General features: G+C 40.6%; 1 protein-coding gene across 5 annotated transcripts in view; it reads left to right on the plus strand.

Moving 5' to 3' along the window:
* Window positions 1-22,946, plus strand: part of JAKMIP1 (janus kinase and microtubule interacting protein 1) — a 281,939-nt gene that overhangs the window by 210,018 nt on the left and 48,975 nt on the right. For all 5 annotated transcript variants that reach the window (XM_075420482.1, XM_075420483.1, XM_075420486.1 and 2 more), the window contains exons 9-14: window positions 1,083-1,229; window positions 5,313-5,489; window positions 10,533-10,589; window positions 10,971-11,153; window positions 20,715-20,957; window positions 22,088-22,498. In XM_075420482.1, the coding sequence (XP_075276597.1) occupies window positions 1,083-1,229; window positions 5,313-5,489; window positions 10,533-10,589; window positions 10,971-11,153; window positions 20,715-20,957; window positions 22,088-22,222 (942 nt within the window). In that variant the 3' untranslated portion in view covers window positions 22,223-22,498. The remainder of the gene's footprint in view (window positions 1-1,082; window positions 1,230-5,312; window positions 5,490-10,532; window positions 10,590-10,970; window positions 11,154-20,714; window positions 20,958-22,087; window positions 22,499-22,946) is intronic.

Here is a 22,946-nt window from a genome sequence, read left to right on the forward strand (position 1 = left end):
GTTTTTTACTGAACAATCTCCCCTGCATGCTTATCTAAGCAGAAATGTATTGCTTTTATGGCAAGCGTGTATTTATGGGGCTGTTACATGCAATAACAGGCATCACTCAGCCTCCTTGTGGAAAAACCACTGGCAGTAACAAATGTGTTGAGTATGTAAAAAAGCAGTAGGATCACACATGGTGGGTGTGCGTAATTGTTGTCCTTTAACAGCTGCTTTAGAAGACTTTCTAGATTTCAGGTGAGGCAACTGGAATGAAGGGGTGGATTTGGATGAGTGATGGATGGCTAGGTAAGGACTTCTGTCCTTGTAATATGAACATGAAGAGATCATATGATTTTTATTTATTTTTTAAAATACGATTAACTTGGGTTCTTCTAATCCTTTTGTGTATTAAAAGGAAGTTGTGTGTTACAACACCTTCCTCCATTTACTTAAAAGAACGTGAAGCCTTTGCTTTCAGAAGGCAGAAGCAATGATCACTCATATGAAGAAAGGACCTTGCTGTCAGCAACCAGCTCATCTACTGAGTGTTGTGTTTCAGTTTTTTTTACTCCAAAACTACAGGTGGTGTGTATAAGTGGAGAAGATGCATCCTAGAAAAAATATAAAGGTGAACGTATGCAGGGGATTTTTTCCTCCATTGCATTTTTCATTTTTGACATTTCTCAGGATGACTTTTTTCCCCTATCTAACAAAATCTTCCTTTCCGTTTGCTCTGAGGGCTTTGAAAGATGTAATCTTTGAAACTGTGAGTGCATTCACCACTGCTTTTTTTAGCTTTATTCAGAACACTCAAGGTACCTTCAAATTTAGATATCAGTTTTAGAATTAGTCTATTTTTCTGCATAGCTCTAGTTAGATATATTTGTATAGTGCTTACTGTAAGAGTCTTACTCCTTTCTTATAATAAGATTATAGTGTATTGTGTAATTCCATTTATTTTAATCAATTTACAACAATTTAAAACTTGTGATGTGGAGATCAGACTCAAGTCTATGGTTGTAAGCTGGTACTGAGAAATGATACCACTGCTAGACTAATTATACTCAGTATTTTTGCTTTTGTATTCTTCCCATTAGGCTCTGAAGTGGTACACGGAACTTGGCTTTGCTGAAGCAAGATACGAAGAAATCAAAACTCATTTGACACAGGTTCTCTCAGAATTAGACCATCTTAAAAAAGAAGTTGGGGACAAAATGCTTGGAAAGCAGCATTGCAAATTAATGGTATGTATGTAAAAGGAATGGAGAAAAGCATATTCCTTTGGAGGGAGTGTTTTGCGTGCAGACACCACCATTAATGTTATTGGCAATAGATCTGAAACAAATATAGAGCACCTAGAGCCACTGGAGCTATAAACTTGAAAGCAGATACTGTGCAAGGTAGACCATCTGTCTACAGGATAGTCCAAAGTCTGGGCTCTTCATGGGCCTTATAGACACCTCCATCTTTTAGGAGGAGTCTCGTCCTGCTCTCTCTAGCTGGAGTAATTTTCTGAGGCATGGATTTTCAGGTGGCTTTAGTGAAAGGCGTTTCCCTTCAGTCCCCTCTGCCTTTCTTGCTCTGCAGTTGAAGAAGTCTCCAGTGTTTGCAGCATTTGGTCTTTGTGCCTTCTAGCCCCAAGTGTTGGATTTGGATAGACAAAATAAAGCTGTGATTCTGGACATTTTGTGGAGCAACTTCCACTGCAAGTGAGCAGGTGGTGTGGCTTAAAGGGGATTCGAAGCCTATAACCAATGCATCAAGCTCAAGTGTGTATCCCCCAAATCCAGGAAATCTTGCTAACACACAGGGCAGAGTCTCACTGGAATGTATCGATATCCCAGAAATTCTGGTTTTGCTGTAAATAAAAGATTTTTGAATTGTCAGATGGCTCAGATAAAGTTTTTATGTTTTCCACCAAAATGAAGTATCTTATAGAAAGAATTTTAATTATTGAATAATTTCCTGGAAGCAGCTTTCATAAAGACTTTTCAGCTAGCCTTGTATTTGTTTCTGTCCTCCTTGACAGGAAAATTGTGAAGAAGTACTATGCAACTTTTATCAGCTGGAAAAGCAGTTTTGTAGCAACATACAACATCTGCAAATTTAGTTTGAACACATTGGATAGGAATGGCTTTGGAAAAAAATAAAAAAACACATTCTGGAAAATGTAAAGATTCTGGACTCAGTTCAGTTGCCTAAATGTCACTGTTTATCCAATTTAAAAGCCTCACGGTGTTCTGACTGAGGGTGTAGTTAGCCACCTGCAAGACTTACGCAGTTACTTCATATTAGCTCGTACACCTTACGTGGCACTATGTGTGGATGTTTAGACAACAGAATTCTGACCGTCAATTGAAAATGATTTCATATCATAGTGATGTATTGGCATGTAACATCTTAAAACACTGAAGTGTATTTCAAGTAAGAAGCAGAAACTCACAAATTGTTTGAAAACAAACAGAAGTGTATCATGGTGTTTTGTTTAAGCTAAGACTTAAGCTTTGGGGGACATTTATGGGCAAAGGAGCTTTAAGCCTTTTGTTTGGGGCCAATCTGAGGCAATTATTGCTTGTTTATTGGTCACTAAATTAAGATGTTAACTATTTCTATAACTCACATGAGAATAAAATTCATCAACCTTGACAGAATGTTTTTACACCAGAAAAAGTGCCGGTTAGCCTTTATTCTGAAAAAAAACCCCATTCTTCAATCCCCCCAATAACTAAACTTTTTGTGTTAGTGTTCAATAAGCAGTAGTATACATTTGTGGAATATTGCGATATTGTTTTATTTGGATCTGACTTAATCTGATTTAATTGCCTTTTGTAGGGTCAGTGTCAAATTCTTGAATACACATGCATCTCACTCTGGGGTCAAAGATGCAGTGCATGTACATCACAGAACTGGGTTTATCCTTCAGTTACACTATTTGGTGGTGCAACTGATTATCTGCATGACTTAAGTCCATTATATCTTAACCAAAGAATGTTCATTTTATTTGCACAATTAAGCAAATAGTACAGACAGAAAATAGAATAGGTACATTTTAGGAAAGCTTGTGACTTTATTTCAAGAATTCTCTTTTGAAATAAACTTTTAAGTATACACCAATAGTGCTTTTGTGTGAAAGTGTTAAAATATGACCTAAGTTTTTCTGGATTAAAAAAAGTAAGCCTTTTTTGTACAATGATTATGATGATTGCCGTGCTTTTTTGTTCCTGAAGGCAGTTTTGTAGACTGGTGATCCTGTTCTTATTTTCAGTTAGTTGCCACCCTTGTCCAAAAGTGTTTTTCATCCCACAAAGTTATTCATAAATCTGATACAGTAAATCACAGTACTTTATGCTTTTTCCTAGTCTAAACTTCCTTTTCTGGAAGACCTCTCTGCAATGCTTGAAAGAAGTGAAGAAGTGAACATTGTGGACTTGGAACCTGAGGGCAGGAAGTCTTTGAGATATGACATGTTTTCAGCATGCCTTTTAGGGCTTTGTACATCTTGTGTTCGACAGCCCCCGACGCCCAGGGATTCTAGTTCTCAGCTGAGACCCCAAAAGGCTGTCATACTATTATACACTGCAAATAAGAGAGAGCTAAGATAATATACTCCAAGATTACTGCTAGGATGCTTTGTTTCAGTGGTGTTGCTATCAGGGGAAACACCATTTAGCATAAGAGTATTTGAGGAAATTTTCCAGGATGTTGAGGTGGCCTTCTGAACTGTGGGGCTGTAGTAGGAGTTAGGAGAAATATGTGGGTGAGCAGGAAGGGAGCAGGGTACGATTTACAGCTTTTAAAATGAATACAAAAATTTTGGATGAAATGTACACAGTAAATAAGGTGCAAGGCTTCTACAGTGAATCTCTGACTCCTGTCATGGCCTGTACCCAAAAAGTCGTATTCCCTCTCATTTTCTCATTGAGTTTTGAGACAAGCATAGCACACAGATGAAGAGGAGGATTTTATTTTTAATGTTTAGGCACCAACTTCAAACACTAGAGATCTTGCCAAATTTTATAAGAATGCGGTGTGTTGAACTATGTTTCGGGCTTAGTTATCCTTTGGTTATTTCCCAGTCCCCACTGCTGGGTCCTTCACCCTTCAGGCGCTTGACTGTGCAACCAATGGTTACTGTTAACTGGGACATCTGATGGAGTGAATATAAATAAATCTTGTATACCTCATTTGTGCTTTGAAACTACAGAAAACTGCTAGCAGGTCAGCAAAACGCAAAAGGGAACTTCTCTCTGTCTTTAATCTTCAAGCACTTTTTTTATTTCCCCACCTCTTTTTCCATTAAGCATCTTAAGTCAGGGAGTGTTTCCATTTTTTATTTAACCTACTTATTGTGTGGGAAAGAAGAAGATGAGGAACATACCGTGTCTCAGACTCATCCCCAGGCGTTTATGACTGCAACCCTGGTCGAATCAATTTTGATGTGTCCAACAGTTGCTATTGTTCTTTTCTCTTAACGCAAGAGGGAGCCAAAAAGTTTAGTACAAAGCGTGCATGACTTGCTTGAACGCTGTGCGTAGAGGAGTTGCTTCATTCAGAAGAACAGTACGAAGAGGTCGTATTTCTGGTTTGATCTGTGTTGCAATGATGTGTTACAGCCAGAGTTTACACTTCAGTTTTCTCTTTTCTATGAAACGTGCTTTTGGTATGTTGTAGTCACCAAGGATGGTGGAAAGGCTGTCAGAAAGCCAGGGAAAACAAAACCCTGAAAACAGTATCAGAGAGTGGGGGGGGAGGGGTTAAATTCAGAAGCTCCTTCTTCCACTTGTTCTGTACCGCTATTGCTGCATTTTAATGAAATACGTATTTTCTTTTTAAACACTTTTGAAATTTGTACATAAAATCTGATTAGTTTTATTAATAATCTTCCAAAACAAAAATGTATCTAGGAGAGTGGAATTTGACCTCTGAGATAAATATATGTGGAAAAACAAAGGGAGAGAACAGGAGACTGGGGACTTTTGAGTTCTATTTTTTTACTCACTGTGTGACCATAGGTTGGTCACTTAATCTGTCTGTGCCCCAGTTTCCCCAGGTATGAAATGGTTAAATGCAATACTTACCTGGAATGCATGTTGTGAAATCCCAGTCCTACGCTGGCTCTTACAGGGGATCAAGAACACCCTTCCTCATAAAGAATATTTTTTAAGTTTTGAACTCATACGTTTTCCATCAGCTGATTTTTTTTTTTTTTTTAACATACACGGTAGGTACGTATATTGACTGAGGATATTGTGTGCTCTAAAACATGATTGAGAATATTTTCATTACTTTATATGTCTAATTTAAAAATCTGTGTGTTTACTCTCTAGCCTGTGTACACTGTGGAAGATGCCCAGGAAACACAGGAGAATAAAATAGTGAACAAGAGATTACAGCAGCAAGTGCTGACCTTGAAAGCCCAGCTCAGGGACCACGCTGCATTACGAAATCAGTTTCACGACTTGCAGAATGAAGTGGAACTCCTTCAGGCTCAGCTATGTGAAAAGGTATAAGAAAGCTGTTTTCTGTGTGCTTAAGTGGGTGGAAAAATGTAAGCTTAGACTTCAGAGTCTGCATTTTTCTTCTCAAAACAGAGAAGCAAAATAGTCTTCTTTCCTGGGAATGAGTCTGAGGATAATTAAAAAGTGGCCCTGACTTCACAGAAATAAGGAAAAGATGTAAACTACCTGGGTGGTCACTGTTATGGAAAGATGATAGATTATCATAGAAGTTGCCACCAGTCTTTGCTGTAATTCCCACAGCACAATGCAAGCAAAGTGCTGCTGAAATTCTTTACAGAGCCACCTCCTTGGCTCCGATTGTCAGGATTTTAGACATCCTCAACTCCCTTGTTGCACTATATCAGAATCACAGAATCACAGAATGGTAGGGGTTGGAAGGGATCTCTGTGGGTCATCTAGTCCAACCCTCCTGCCAAAGCAGGGTCACCTACAGTAGGCTGTAGAGGAGCTTGTCCAGGCGGGTCTTGAATATCTCCAGAGAAGGAGACTCCACAACCTCCCTGGGCAGCCTGTTCCAGTGCTCTGTCACCCTCAGAGGGAAGAAGTTCTTCCTCATGTTCAGACGGAACTTCCTGTGCTTCAGTTTCTGCCCATTGCCCCTTGTCCTGTCGCTGGGCACTACTGAAAAGAGTTTGGCCCCATCCTCCTGACACCCACCCTTCAGATATTTGTAAGTATATATTAGGTCCCCTCTCAGCCTTCTCTTCTTCAGGCTGAACAAGCCCAGCTCCCTCAGCCTCTCCTCATACGAGAGATGTTCCATTCCCCTCACCATCCTTGTAGCCCTCTGCTGGACTCTCTCCAGCAGCTCTTCATCTTTCTTGAAGTGGGGAGCCCAGTACTGGACACAGTACTCCAGATGAGGCCTCACCAGGGCAGTGTAGAGGGGAAGGAGAACCTCCCTCGACCTACTGGCCACACTCCTCCTAATGCACCCCAGAATGCCATTGGCCTTCTTGGCAGCCAGGGCACACTGCTGGCTCATGGTCAACCTGTCATCCACCAGGACACCCAGGTCCCTCTCCGCAGAGCTGCTCTCCAGCAGGTCCACCCCAAGCCTGTACTGATGCATGGGGTTGTTCCTCTCCAGGTGCAGGACCCTGCATTTGCCCTTGTTGAACCTCATCAGGTTCCTCTCTGCCCAACTTTCCAGCCTGTCCAGGTCACACTGAATGGCAGCACAGCCTTCCGGTGTATCTACCACACTTCCCAGTTTGGTGTCGTCAACAAACTTGCTGAGGTTACATTCTAACTCTGCATCCAGGTCGTTGATGAAGAAGTTAAACAAGGCTGGGCCCAGTACTGACCCCTGAGGGACACCACTAGTTACCAGCCTCCAACTAGACTCAGCGCTGCTGATGACAACCCTCTGAGTTCTGCCATTCAGCCAGTTCTCTATCCACCTCACCGACCACTCATCCAGCCCATACTGCCTGAGCTTCCCTAGGAGGATATTATGGGAGACTGTTTCGAAAGCCTTGCTGAAGTCTAGGTAGACAACATCCACTGCTCTCCCCTCATCTACCCAGCCAGTCATGTCATCGTAGAAAGCTATCAGATTGGTCAGGTATGATTTCCCCTTGGTGAATCCATGCTGACTACTCCTGATAACCTTCTTTTCCTCCACTTGCTTGTTGATGACTTCCAGGATAAGCTACTCCATCGCCTTTCCTGGGATGGAGGTGAGGCTGACCGGCCCGTAGTTCCCTGGGTCCTCCTTCTTGCCCTTTTTGAAGATTGGAGTGACATTGGCCTTTCTCCAGTCCTCGGGCACCTCTCCTGTCCTCCAGGACCTCTCAAAGATGATGGAGAGTGGCTCAGCAATGACATCCGCCAGCTCCCTCAGCACTCGTGGGTGCATTCCATCAGGGCCCATGGATTTGTGGGCGTTTAGATCGCTTAAGCGATCCCTCACACAGTCCTCCTCGACCAAGGGAAAGTCGTCCTCTCTGTAGGCTTCTTCTCTTACCTCCGGGGCCTGGGATTCCTGAGGGCCTGCCTTGGCACTGAAGACTGAAGCAAAGAAGGCATTCAGTAGCTCTGCCTTCTCCGCATCCTCCGTCACCAGGACACCCGCCTCATTCAGCAGTGGCCCCACATTGTCCCTAGCCTTCCTTTTGCTGCTGATGTAGTTGAAGAAGCCCTTCTTGTTGTTTTTGACATCCCTTGCCAGCTTCAATTCCAGGTGGGCTTTGGCCTTCCTCGTTGCATCCCTGCACATTCTGACCACATTCCTGTACTCTTCCCAAGTGGCCTGCCCCTCTTTCCACATTCCGTGGACCTTTCTCTTCCACCTGATCTCCTCTAGAAGCTCCTTGTTTAACCATGCAGGTCTCCTGCCTCCTTTTCTAGATTTCTTTCTCAGGGGGATGCACCGGTCCTGAGCATGGAGGAAATGACGTTTAAACAGCGACCAGCACTCTTGGACCCCCCTGCCTTTGAGAGCCCTGGCCCATGGGATTCCTCCCAGTAGCAGCTTGAAGAGGCCAAAGTTAGCCCTCCTGAGGTCCAAGGTTTTGATCCTGCTTATCGCCAAGATTAGGAAACACAGTGAGCTAGTGACAGAAATTTGAAAGTGTTATTTCTAACCTTTTTTGATACAGTTGCTAGGATTACACATCAAGAATTTCATTCACACATTTTCAGTTAGGTGTGTGGTTTGTATGTTTATTAACATACATGGTTATTCTGGTGAGAGCCCCCATGTATGCACAAGTACACTTACGTGAGCAGTTTTTACACTTGTGCATTACATTTCACCTGGCAAACCAGAGCAGGTACAGGCATTACCATTTGCAAAGCTACTGCCTTATTGTGCGACAGCAAAGCTACTGCTGTCAGTGTGGCTAAAACTGCTGAACTCTTCTGTGGAAAAAAATTCCTGCGAGGACTTTTCTCCCTTAGAATTTGTTTCCAGTTTCTCTGGAAATTATTTTTTGAAAAGGAATGATAGTTACAATGTGAGCCAAACTGGAATTGCCCATCATACTCTGAAACAACCAGTAAATGGCATTTGCTCAATAGCATTCTTCATACTGTGGTACGATGTGTAGAACATGCTTCTCCTCTGTCTTTCCTCTGAAATAGAAGAGATGATTTCTTCTCTCTGCTGGGTGCAAGTTTCGTCCTACTTCCTCCACTTGTTCTGCAGTTTCTAGGACTTGAGGGGGGGGGTATTGGTTTTATTTGTTGGGTTTTTTTCTTTTTTTTCCTAGCCTTGTCATGTGCTGTGATTTGGTTTACACCAGTCCTGTACAGAGGGTTAGTGGCTTCTCTCAGGCGTTGATTAGGATGCCTCTTAAAGGAATAGTGGTGGTAAAATGAAATTGTTTTGTAGTGTCTGGTGTCTGTAGTGATGGATGGTGCATATCAGACAGTAAATGTGTAAAGGGTGAGATATGCTATCAATATAAACGGGCAACTCCTTATTGTTCTGTTACATCGGCAAAATGTTTTGCTCCATGACTCATCCAGAATTCAATGTTGCCAGTGCAGGGACCTATTCCCAGCTTATTCTTTGTTCCCTAACATGGCACTCCTGTCCTGTTGTCCTGGTTTTGGCTGGGATGGAGTTAATTTTCCTCACAGTAGCTGCTTGGTTTTGGATTTGGTATGAGAAAAATATTGTTAACACTGCTGTTTCCAGTTGTTGCTAAGAAATCAAGGACTTTTTTCAGTTTCCCGTATTCAGCTGATGAGCAGGTGCGCAGGAGTTTGGAGGGAGCAGAGCCAGGCAGCCAGCACAAGCTGGTCAGTGGAGATATTCCATAACATGGACGTCATGCTCAGTTTGTGATGGGAGTTGGCCAGGGAGCAGGAATCTGTCTTTTCTCTCTCTTTTCTGGGAGTTCAAATCCTCTCTTGTCTGGGAGTTTGAACTTTTTCAGGAATTTAATGAAATTTGTAATTTCGGGGTTCCGCAATTGCTGTTCAGGGACTGCCTGCAACTCTGTTGTCGGGTGGTGAGAAAAATAGTATTGTATATAGTTTGTTTTGCCTATTCATTATTAGTATTAGTATTTACTTTGTTGTCTTCTTAATCTGCCTGTCTCAACCCTTCAGTTTTACCTTTTGCCCATTTCTCCTCTCTGTCCCACTAGGGCAGAAGGGGAGGGGTGGGTGATCGACTGTCTAGTGCTTGGTTGCTGGCTGCCAGGTTAAAGTACAACACCTATCTACTGCGTTCCTTCCCAAGCCCACATTTTATTAGCTCAGGACCATGCGACCTCTTTCAGCATAACTGAGTTCTCATAAAGAGAGTCTTTCATTTTTTTTTGATGCCCATAATATATTTACTGTAGACTTTATAGAAATACAAATTGTCAAGCAAAATGGATGCAAAAGAATCTGTACTTTATTGCCAAATAATGCTGTATTCATTTGTAATAGAAAAGGATGTTACCTGGCAGGGTACTGTATTTTTTCTGCATAGTCAGAAAGCAAGTTTCCCATGAATAATGAACATTTTAATTTTAAGGAACAGACTAGGTCACCTGGCTCACCTCCTAATAGAGAACATGCATCAATCATGTCAGTGTGGAAAGTTATTGATGTTCACTTTTCAGAGCCTGCTGTGGAATGCACATTCAGAAAATCCCTTCTTGTTTCTTGCATTCTACAATATAATATAGATAAGAAAAGGGAAAACTTTTTACAAAAAGAGTATTTTGGAAGATTCACAGAGCAAATGGGAATAAGAGTGCAGAAAGAAGCATACCAAGTCTTTAATGTGATGCTGCTTCGGTGAAATAATCTCATTGATATAGGGCTCCATCTAAAAACATCCAAAATCATTTGGTAATGCAAAAGACCAACATTAATGCTAGTATGGCAGCATTTGTGTGCCAGGGCCTATCCGTGTACAACCAACTCCTTACACTGCTTCATCTTGTTCGTGATACAGGGTCACACAAATATGCAAAGTGTATGCCTTGGAAGTCAGCTCTAAAACAAATAGTGAAAAAACTGCTACAGTAATTTGAAATGACCCTTGAATAAATTAATGCGGAATATTTTTCAACCTTTCAGGAAAAAGAACTTCAGAAGAGAAAGTCTGAAGCGAAGTTGATGCAAGCTCCTCTGAAGGTAGCGTATTTTCCTGAAAGCCGGTGCAGGACACACACAAAGGTGTATCCCTTCACTTACAGGCTTCTGTGCAAGTACCTGCCTCCTGTGGCTGCCCCTGACTTAGCTGTTTGCTACTGGGCTTTAGACAAGGGCTTCCTGATGTTATTGCTACAGGTACTCTTCAGCCTGTCAAAAAGGTGACCTCGCACATGGAAAGGGAACATCGCTTTCCAGTTTACCTGTGCACACATATTGCAGAGGCACCTAATGGCCTAGAAACATAGGAATGCAATCTACATCTTTGGGTCAAAATAGATGAAATTACAAATCAGATACAAAATATAATCTTGCAGTCTCAACATGGAGTGAAATCAGTGCACATGTGTTTGTGCCACATAGGCCAAGCTGGCTTGCCTCACCCGAAAGTGCCAGGAAAGGAACAGCTTCATCACCAGGATGCATGGCGAATTTCACAGGCGAGGACTTACTAACTCTGCGTTTGATGAAGAGGTGAAAACCTTGGTGAATGACATGGCCCTGGCAGAGTACACAGTTTCTTTTACACCAGTGTGTGATCGAGGGGTAAGTGTTTTTACTTCCTTGTAAGATCCTCCCATTTCCACTATTGTATTGTCAGTGATTATATTTTTTAAAGTGTTTAGTGAGACTCAGTGTATAGTTATAAAATATATCTCAGCAGTTAATATAAATATTACATCAAACAAGTCAGTGGAGTTGGCTGTTTTACTGCTGTTTTGGTCAGGGTTTAAATCTTCTGGAGCTTATCACAAAATATGTCAATGCTCTGTGAAAAAAACCCTTCCCTGATATTTTGACAAAATATCCTAGTGGATAGTGCAGCACATAAGATTCATTTTCACTTTAAATATGAATTCTGAATTTGCTTCCTGCACAATGCATTGTCTCAGATTTCTGAAGAAATCAGAAGAAAAAGGTCTACAATGAATTGTTTTAAGATTTGAGTCAACTCAATGGGCATTCATATTCAAAAGCTAGTTACTTGTGTTTTACTGGCAAGAGGAAAGTGGTTCACAAGAGATACAGTCTGCCTTACACCTGGTGCTGTTCAGCATTATCATTAAGAGCTCAGATGCTGGAAGTATAATTCATATTATTGGGGTAGCACCTACTTGAAGACATTCTTAAGGATAGGGATCTGGAACTGGCAACCTGGAGAAACAGGAATTCCCTTGGAGTACTTCACTAATCTTCAGGCAAGCTCTTTTTCTCCTTTCATTCTCTCTCTCTCATTATTTTAAACAAAGCACATAAAAATTGCAAAACAATATTTGATAACGTTTGTGTCAAGTATATTCAAGCAGAATCTGTCTGGTTAAAAGGAAAAAAAATGAACATATTTTGCCTTACATGTTTGTAGAATATTGGGAAAGTGGCTGCCTACCACAGCAGGACATGGAACATAGGTTCATGTTGCTTTTTTTACTTCAGCTAACACAACACACTGCAAAATGAATACACAAAAAAAAATTCTTTTTGAATGACATTGATACCTATTTTTCATCAGCAGAAGTAGAGATGCTCACAATGGGCATGGAGTATAGTAAATCCACAGTACTATTTTTCTGATTGTTTTATGTTTTTACACACAGAGAGGTATCTTGTATCACTCTGAAGAAGTTGGTTCTTCTAGCATTATCAAGTGTCACAAGCTATCACTCAGTCATAGAACCATAGAATCGTTTAACTTGGAAAAGACCTTTAAGATCATCGAGTCCAACTACAAACCTTACACTGCCAAGTCCACCACTAAACCATGTCCCTAAGCTCCACCTCTACACGTCCTTTAAGTACTACCAGGGATAGTGACTCCACCACTTCCCTGGGCAGCCGGTTCCATTGCTTTATAACACTTTCAGTGAAGAAACTTATCCTCATATCCAATCTAAACCTCCCCTGATGCAACTTGAAGCTGTGTCCTCTTGTCCTATCACAGGTTACTTGGGAGAAGAGACCAACACCCACCTCACTACAACCTCCTTTCAGGTAGTTGTAGAGAGCGATGAGGTCTCCCTTCAGTCTTCTCTTCTCCAGCCCCAGTTCCCTCAGCCGCTCCTCATAAGACTTGTTCATACTTGTTATAGTTGTTTCTGTGGCAAGAAATAATTTAGCCGATTGTTAAGGGAAAGGTAGATTGATTCTTCAAGGTAAATGGCATTCAGTTTACCTGCAGTAATTAAGAAAATAAACAAGAGAGTTTGCTGGTTCGTAAAGATTTTTTAAATTTTTTCTTTCTTGTCTTATACTACCTATGTCTGACTAGTTGGGTTTTTATATGCTTTGGGTTTTTGTATGCTTCAGGTTTTATGTGTCTTCATAACTACATATACCATCATTTTGTTGTCAGCAACACTGTCAGTGTAAGAAGAAAAGGCAGTGTGGTTGCAGGATGGGACGCAGTTCTGTGTCTGGCTGTGTCTCCTTGGCGTATATCAAGTCTGGGTCCACCACTGTCTCTCTCAGGCTCACTCTGAGAATGAATGTTTTATTTGACAGTAGTTAGTAACTCATCTGTCGGGAGGGAGGTAATACTTCACTGCCTTCAGACATTTTCTCAGACGTTGCTGTGATAAATGAGCATTAGTGTAAAGCTTCCCAATACAATAAATATCAAAATACTGTGCACATTCACACTCTCTCCCTCAATGTCTAATTATCACAAAACTTCGCAGCTCCAGCAGGAGGGAATTAGATTGAATCTGTATTCTGATGGAGAGTGAGTTGACTTGCAGTGTAGGAGCCCCACATTCAGTTCCCTGCTTCAATAGAGATTTAGCTATTCATGCTAAGTGGAGCACAAACCCCTTCCCATAGCATCCAGCACCGTGGTGGCCAGAGGTCCCACTTGGACTCAGGGACACTGGGATTCACGCCCAGTTTTTTGGATCATGCAGAGAACAGATTGGCTCTTGCTGGGCACCATGACACTGAGCTTTGGACTGTTCTGGTCTGTGGTAACTACTGTAATTAGTAATTCCATGTGTAATAGGAAACCTTTCCTGTCAAGGTAGACCTGAATGTTCCCATGAAAAATTTAGGTTTCTGTGGATCAGTTTTCCACTGGAAAACATTTCAGTGAGAAAATATCCAAGTGTCACTACTCCTAATTTAATAAATAATGGTCACAATGGCAGAGAGACTGTTTCATATTAATGTGATACATTCCTTTGGTTTTAAAAATCCTGTACTGAATTCTGTAGACATATGTTAAACTGAACTGACTTTTCATCTTTGATGATTCATTTTTTGCATTTCAACTCTTATTCTTGCTGCAATTCACATCTAAGATTCCAGGGCTATGCCTAGCTTTTACTTACATAAAACTCCTTTGAAAGCTCTTTCCGTTCCTTCCCCTCAGATCTTCACTTCTAAATCACTTCTAACATTTGAACGCTTCTAGAGAAATCTTGATAGATAGAAGCAATTTTTTTTTCCTGCTTAAATTAAAGATTTGCAGTTGACTTTATTAATTTCTGGAGCCAGTGAGAAATGGCAGTTTGTCACACATGGGTGGCAGACCTGCCTGCTTTGGCTGACTGATGAATTTCAAATGAAAGTTTGCAGTGATGCATGAAGGGCTGATCCAGAGCCCTTTGAAGGGAAAAGGGACTCTGTATTCAATCCAGTGCCTGACCTTTTGTAGCTCAGTAAAAAACTTTATGCCTGGTTCTCAGCAGCAAGTATTTTTTATAATTCTGTGAAGAACTCTTTTTCCATCTTCACTTTGTTGGAATTAGATGTAGATTAGATAGATCTGCCCGAGCTGTCACTTATGAAGCTCTGGCTTCGGTGGAGGGCATATGGGCATCAACGAGTTACTGGTGCTTAAAGACAAGGTGAACTCTGGTTCTTTGCTCATTCAGGACCCAACAGATGGTTAGTCATTCGCTTCTGTTTGCTGGAAGTATTTTCTTCCTAATGCTTGTCCGAATTAAAATACTGAAACACGAAAGCAGCCTGATGCAAACCCAATCATCTTCAGAGCTTCTCTTCAGACTTCACTTTCAGCATTTGAGACTGTTCTCAGATAAATCAAAACAGAATGGAGATTTTTCTCAGATAAATCACTGTTGTCCCAATGGCTTCATTTTGTTGATTTCCACTAACTGAAAAATCCAAATCAGTTTGGTTCAGCAGAGCAGCACACATTTTGAGTTTGGCCATTCTTGATTATTTTCACAGCCTGGTGTTATATTCAGATATTTTTGGTTTCAAATGTTTTTGATAGAGAAATAAAATTTGCTTGAATCATGTAGCATCACATGATTTTGTTCCAGCAGTGTACTTTTCACTGAGGCCAGATATACACTGGAGTAATCTGTTCAGAACAAAAAGTCATTTTTCCTTCTCTTAATACTCTTTTCAAGCCCCTTTAAAGAGGGCTAGATTTTGACTTACTTTTCCTTACTATAAAACTGTAGATCATGAAACTCTTTATTTGTAATTTAGTGTAATTGAGCAATTTAGTGTAATTTAGTTTAATTTTAATTTGGTTTATCGTAATAATCATATACAATTGCACACAAGCGGTTTTATTTCAATTTTTTTTCATCCAGTGAAAACGCCTGTGTTTCTGTAATGAAAGCAAGAATTGTGTGCAGGATGCTGAAGAAAAGCTGCTTCTCAATTTTGAAAAAGATAGCCTTTTGGGGAGCAATAGGAATGATAATGTATGTCCAAGATGGACTGGAATTTTTTGGAGGCACGAAGAAGTTAATTTCTAAGCCGTTGCGATATATTTTCCTTTTAAAAGGCTTAAACTTGGAAACCATGGGAGCCCCCACATGGTGGAGCAATAACAAATTTAGGCACCTGAAATCATTAAAGCCTTGTCTTATTTTGTGAAAAACATGTGTCTGAAGAGGACACATCCCAGGGACAAGGGCTGCTTCCAGCAGGTGCACGTGGCACTCGGCACAGTGCCATGGCTGGGGTTCACATGCCCAATGTCAGACATGGAATATGTGGCCAGTTTTGGCCTTTTGTCATGTCCCATTTTCATCATCTTCTTGGAGAAGCCTTGGCCTCATCTTTCTTTCCTTGCAGTTGTAGAATTAATTCATGGACATTATGAACAGTTAGTGTTTCTTTGCCCTTCCCAGTGGAAAGTACACAGGACAGCATTCATCAACCGATCTTAGACACTCATGTTCACTGAACAGCTGACAAAAAGGGCTGGGGCTGAGGTTTGCAATAGCTTGTTTACTTGGTTTGGCAACAGTAGGAAGCAACAGAAGGTGTTCCAGATAACGGATAGGAAATGTGGAAGAGGAGGCTCCACTTGTTTCTGAAATCATGTGTCTACTTGCAGTTTAAGAAACAGGCTTCACCCAGTTTGACTAGCTTGAACATGAGGCAGCGTCCACGCTGCTTTTGATATATTGGACAACCACACAGAGGAGCAAGAGAGCTGGGCTTGCCCTTCATGTGAGCTCACCCCAGCCAGCGCAGCTGTGCAGTATTTTGGGGCCTTGTCTCTCTCTTTCAGGTTGAGTGTGGAGAAACAGGAGTATGCTCAATTCCTTCCCTCAAATGACTGAGCCAGCATGTCCCGGGTTTATGTCCACAGCCTCTGTCCAGATGACTGATGGCTGTAATTGGCAAGGCTGCTGTACTCCTTCACTTCAATCTCATTTGTGCTAGAAGGCTTTGACTTGATGATGTATTTTTTATATTCTTTCTGAAGTGGATCTGAAACCATTGTGGCTATTTGTCCCCATTTCTGAGGGCTGAGAGGGAATTTGTGCGAGGAGTATAGGGATAAAAGGTAGTGCTTTTTAGTGTTTTTCATTGAGTCATCTTAAACCTTATGGATGGAAAGCTCCAGGCAAAGAATGTGTCCACTGTAGTGAAATGTTTTACAGACTAGGGAATAAATGTGCAGAACAGTATAGCTTAATCCTCCTTTGTATCAGGGGATTTCTTTTGAGACACTTTTTGGTAGAACAATGCCCTTTTTTTTTTTCTATTTCTGCTCATTTCTTTGGAAGCAATCAAAGTGCTTTCCTGTGAATCATATTTGAAGGAAACAGGCCTGAAATAACATTCTCTGATGCTGTCCTTAAAATGATTTGTGTGTGGCTGGTGAGATCAGAAGCTTTTCTGGCACTGAGGGCGAGATACATTTCATGTTTGATGTCTGTGCTTCAGACAATCACATCCATGGCAGTTTATCTATATCTTTTCATAGTTCATGGATAGAAAGAGGTGTTTACAAGGAGGTATCCTGCCCATTTTGTGTGTCTGCTTTAGATAAGTTGAGGAGAGTCATAGAAGCTGGACACCACTGGTTGTGAAGGGGGCCAGGAGGAGATATGCTTGAGTCAGATGAGTCCCATCCCCAGAGGCAAGAACAAGTTTAATTTGGGGGTTTCAGTCTTTTGGGGACAATGCTGATCAAGACCAAGGGACCTTCCAAGACAAAGTCTTTTGCAGGAAGAGGCTTCCTTTTCTGACATTACAGAAAATGTGACTTGAATCCATTGGAATTCACAGGGGATGAAAGAGAGGAGATGGTGGTTGTTATTTAGTAATTTTTTAAAAAAGCGTAAAATCCATTGCTGAGACATACGTTATTTTTGACCTTCAGAAATATTATTAAAAATACTGAAGCGTCTAAATTATCAATTAAAGACAGTTAAGGGCAGCGTGGCCTTTCCAGTGAAATAACTGCTAAAGCCGTTCAATAATTATGTAAATAGCTGTTTGTACAGGGCGAATCTCAAGAATGTGTGGTGGCTGAGGAGATGGTGCATGCTCAAGGTTAGTGCCATTTTAAAGTAAAATTGGGTTTGGTTGACAAAGATTTGGATCTGTTTCCTGACTGCAAACATAATACAGATATTTTAACAGTGTTTTTTGCTCTAATTCGTGGGCAACAGCGAGCGTTTGTCTAGAACAGTAAATGCAAGTAGAGTAACAGCCATGATTAAAAAAATAAAAGCTTTGAAAACCAGCCTTCCTTTATTTTCTGATTAATGCTAGAATTTAGAGTAAGGTAAAATGTGTAATTAAAAATATCCAGATGAATTAAAGCATTTTATTCTTACCTCTGACACCACTGACTTTTTATTTTCATAATGTTGCAGTGAGGTGGTGTTTGGTTTTTTTAACATTAATCCTTTCTAGAACTTCGCATTATGCAAGTTTACACTTCAAGTTTGGTGAAATAACAATATTTTCATTTCATCTAAGTGGGGTAATTTGTGGAAACTTGAGAGGAAAGCAAAAAGTATCAAAGGAAAACAGAATCAATATTGTAAAAAAATAAAAAAAAAATAATGCCTGGGCATTGAAACAAAATGCAGGATTTTTGCTTAGCTACATCCCTAGTGGTGTAGAAAATGCAGTCTTTATTGTTTCACAGTCTTATGCAACACTGAAGATGAATGTTTTTGAAAGACTCATACCAACCTTCAAATATAATGCAGACCATACTGTGAGAACTTTGTCAGTGCGGTAGCAGCTTCACTCATCAGGGTTTACATGAAGCCACCTTTCTACTGAGTTTCACTGCTTTGGCTGCAGCAGAATTTCATAGTCCCAAGAGGCAAAAGAGTTTGTGGGTTGAACAGTTGAAGGAAAGGAAAGACCTTGCAAGGAGGTTATTTTTCCAGAAATGGAGAGTGCCAGTGTCACAGCTTTGATTTGGTGCTATGTTTTTTCTGGTAGCTTTACCAGCTCTCCCGCCTACAAGGAGCACAGTGATTTGCCTTTGCATGGGTCATTGAACTCCAGAACCTGTTCGGCTCCTGCTGACTCTCATCTGTCACCAGAAAGGCCTCTGACTGTGCTTCCCGTAGTGATAAAATTCTCATCAAATAATTTTAGATCCAATCGCTTCATGCCTCAAAACACACCAGGGCTGCCCTTTGTAACCCCTCCATCGCTTTCTAGCCAGCTGACATTTTTTGTGGGTACTGGGGAGATAATGCATTCACAACCTTGGTTAGAAACTAAGGACTTCTGAAGACACCTTTGGCTTCTGTGTTTATAGGGGGGCATCCAAATGTATAGCTTTCACTTGCCAGCTGATCTATGCCTGTGATGCTAGGATATGATAGGCTGTTCATGCCACCCTGCCTAAATAAATGCTGTATCCAGGTAGTGTCACAGACTCCCACTGTAATCAGTGCAGAGAAAGTAAGTCTTCTGGGGAAGAGCAGTGAACTAAGTTATGTGCCCAAATTTGGTCAGTATGAGTGGTCCTTCAATTCCTGGATGTCACTGTCTTGTTCACTGGCCTGTTGTTCAGCCTGAAGGAAATGAGCCAGGTGCTAGCTGCTCCTGGGGTGTGTTTCAGCTGGCCAAACATGCTTGTATTTGGTACTTTAACAGGACCAATGGCCAGAATTCAGCAGCATTGGTTCCCTTCTGTCGTGGTGGAGAGCCAAGAACAGAAGAAGAAATGGGACCAAAGGCAGTGCTGATTGCTCATGTTTACCACCCACGTTCTCTCACACAGTGTGCCTGAGGAAGGGTCTGTCCTGCAGCACACCACGCCTAGAGATGGCCAGGCATGGCCCACCCTCCTGACCCTACGAGCTGAGTATCAGAGTGTTGGTGTACTTAGGATTCGTAAGACACATACTTCAGGGAGCCCACGAGCTTTGAGGATCACTTTGCAAGCAGGAGATGAGAGTGATGAGCTTTTCCAGGTCTGGATAGCTTGTACATGTCAGCCACTGGGATCCAGCATCACCTCCAAAGCCATGGAACTGTACAGCCCCACAGACACCTATACACTTTAACCCTGGCATTGGAGCTGCTCTTGAACTGCTTGCAAGCAGCAGGTTTCTCACAAAGCTCCGCGGGGATCACTCCTGCAAGATGGCAAAACTTCCTCTTTTGGCAATGGCAACAGCTTACATACCGTACATTCTTCTTCATGCCATAATAGAACTATATTTTGATGCATGAGCTTGTCAATAAATGCTCATCTTTTTGGGGGGTCACTTCAGAGCAATCTTACTCTACTATAACATTTCAGAATCCTTCAGTGGTTTTTTTTGTTGTTCCAATGGACACAAGTGATGCACCTGATGCTCATTAAATATCTACAGAGTAAAACAAACATATTATTTGAAGCAAAATGTGTTTTGTATTAAGTAACCATTCCTGACCTGGCATATTTATAATATTTGCATTTCTGGAGCTATTACAAGAGGACTAATGACAATGAGTTGATAACTTGTAATCAGATGTATGAATTTCAGAAATAAAGAAAGAAATATTTTTTAAAACTCAAAGGCTGAAACTGTCGTTAACAATCTTAAATTTGTTTTTCTTTGCAATTTCAAGAAAAGATGTAACATTGATCCTGTAGCTTTAATAAATTTGTATTTGGATGATAAAATACTATTGCCCTGTGACAGTCATTTACATTCAGGGAGATATTATTTTCCTGTTTGCAACTGTTATGAAAAGGTGCATAATTAAATCACTGCTGTTTCTCTCTAAATTTGACTTCAGTTCAGTGGCGATATTCAAGAAGGACAATGTTTGTTGTGGTGTTAAAGTTTATTTTGAGGTGAAATAAGATCAAATGAATTAATATTATTTTGATTCAGAATAGAAGGGTCTGCTTAAGTGTTCACACAGTTGAACTACTACACTTTTGAAGTCCGTTCAGCTTAACTTTCTTGAGCATTTGCAGGTAGACAAACCTGAATTTGTTGTGTAGTGTGGAATGGGAGAATATGTGTGTGGAAGAATCATGTTAGAAATGTCGAGATTCTTCAAGAGGAGACCTAACATTAGGCAATTTTAAAAATCAGTATTTTTTTCTACTTTTTACCTAGGTTTTCTTAATATCCAATGCAAATTTTGGCTGTAGTTGGATCTTAGAGAATTTTTTGTTTTGTTTTGGGGAAGAGTTGATGAATGCAGGATCCCTTTATAGACAGATGCAGGAATGCTTCACATTTAAAATAATTGGCATGCTATCTTTTTTCTTATTTTGGTAAATGTAGTTTATTTGCATTAGATTCCTTCTGAACATTTATTGTAATGAATTCATCCAAGTGGCTTCCCCTAATCCAAAATAAACAGCATTGGAAAACTTCCTCTATCTTGAATTTCTTAAAATGGTATTTTCTCTTGCAGATGCTGCCTTCTACCACAGCCATTTCACAGGCCAATGGACAGCTGGAGGATCACAAGACGTACATCAAAGTGAGTGGGATGACTGGGTCAATACCTGCAAACTCTCAGCAAGAGGTGGATAGCATCTACAGTTCTCGCGTCACTCCAAACGTGTGTGCTGGTTCTCCTATAAAATTAACAAGTCCGGAGAGAATCATAGCCGTGCATCGAGAACTTGCACAAAACCATCACAAAAATTGCCAGGTCAGTAAAAATTTTGCCATTGTTTTTAGTTTAGTGGAATCTAATATTCTTGGCAGTCATTTAATAGATCACATAGATATTTGAATGATTGGTTCCAGAGATGCACAGTGGATTGTTAGTTTAAACAAGCTGAGGATCATAAATGCTTAATGTTTCTCATTATGCATTTTCTTACCCATTGTTTAGGAATGGCTTGGGGCTTGTAAAAATAATTAAAATGTTTTGTTTCCATGATGGGGTACTCTCTTGTAAGACCATCTTTGAAAATTGTTGGATGTTTAAAAAAAAAAGTTGTTATGTTGATCTTGTCCTACCTTTTTTTTTTCAATTCTTTTCTTTTTTTTTCAATTCTTTTCTTTTTTTTTCAGTGATCCAATTATTCCTGTGCCCTGAAGCTCTTTATAGCAATTTCCATTAACTGCAGGAATCCTGTTAAGAACAGTGCTGATCAATTGCAATTGCATTTGTGACAGTCTGCTGCTAAACTAAACACGCAGGAGATTTCACCCTCTCTGAGACAGCATAACCTCTCCATAATTGTACGGAAAGAAAATTCAAGTGTGCAATCACTGGAGCCAGTTAGCTACTAGTTACAAATATTTTTCTACTGAATTTTCTTTATAATCTTGGATTAAAATAAAAGTAACAAAACAAAAGAAATAAAAGCATAGTTCCTGCCTTTAGCATTAATAGTTGAAAAAGCCATGCAAGATACTGAAATTTCCTTTTTGTTAAGAAATTTATTGTACAGTGAAATGGTGACTCAGAATTCCCATAACATGAGAAGCTCTTAAGTTATTTGTTCCAGGAGATATGTGTGACAGTTCAAATCCAGTTTCCTGATCATTTTCCTTATCACAGTCACATACAAAAATGGTCAATGAAATTATTGTGATAGAAGAAAATCATTAGGGAGAGCAGAATGCAAGTAGCTCTTTGATTGAGCTGATCTTTGTGAATGCAGGGATTATTATTTTATATATACAGCTCGTGTGCTTTAATTAAATCCCAATGAGAGTGTGACACAGGCCTACCGTACAATTATATGGGAAGCTACAGCTGAAATCAGCCCCAATGCACAGAGTGGCCTGGAACAACCAAGGTTATGTCTTGTCTTCTTTCCTCCTCAGATGCCTTCAGTTGTCTCCTCCACTTCAAATCCAAAGGCTGACTGCAACCTGCCTGTGGTCCACGAGGAAGCCCCTTGGCCTCTGCTGTCAAGGATGAAGGATGCCCGAGTGCCTCCGGAGCGCAGTGCTTGCTGAGCCACGAAGGGGAGGGATCGGTTGTCGAAAAGTGATGATGTATTTTGGGGTCAAATAGGAAATCAGCATGCAGGTGCTATTCCCCAGGGAATGAAACAGAAAAATGCCATTATGAATAAGGCATGGCTCTCTAGAGAAAAAACAGATGGCTCAACCTCAGCTACCACAGCAAAAAGCTGTTTGTCAGATGTGTTGTCAGCAAGTAATAAAGGTCGAAATCCTGTGGGGAGAAATCAGCTGCACGGGAAAGAATAAAACCCACAGAAATAAAACAAGGTAAAGCATCTTAGCAATGTGATTTTCCCATTCTTACAAAAGTACTAATCATTTTTTAGAACTAAGGTATTTCACTAGTTAGCATGGCCTAGCAACCAGTTTGAGATGACTGGAAAATTCACACAAAAAAAAGCTATGATTCTTTTTGTGATCAAAATTTCTTAGAACATTTGAGGTCTCTGAAACCTATGGATTTTTCAGTAGCTGGGCTGCCCTCCCATATTCTTTTCACCGCTTGTTTATGATTTGCTTTGCTTTTAACTGAGACAATCTATTAAATCACTTTAACTTTTATTTATAACCCATTTCTTCCTTGTGCAGTGGCAAGTTCTGAAAGAACATGTGGCTTGCATCACTGTTTACTTTGGAACTTAAGGAAATGTTGTGTCCTGGACTTCCTAGGAATGCATTTTACAGAAATTTGGGAGTAGTTTTGCAGTTAGTGGTT

The sequence above is a fragment of the Opisthocomus hoazin genome, chromosome 5, assembly GCF_030867145.1.
Source record: "Opisthocomus hoazin isolate bOpiHoa1 chromosome 5, bOpiHoa1.hap1, whole genome shotgun sequence".
Taxonomy (NCBI): domain Eukaryota; kingdom Metazoa; phylum Chordata; class Aves; order Opisthocomiformes; family Opisthocomidae; genus Opisthocomus; species Opisthocomus hoazin.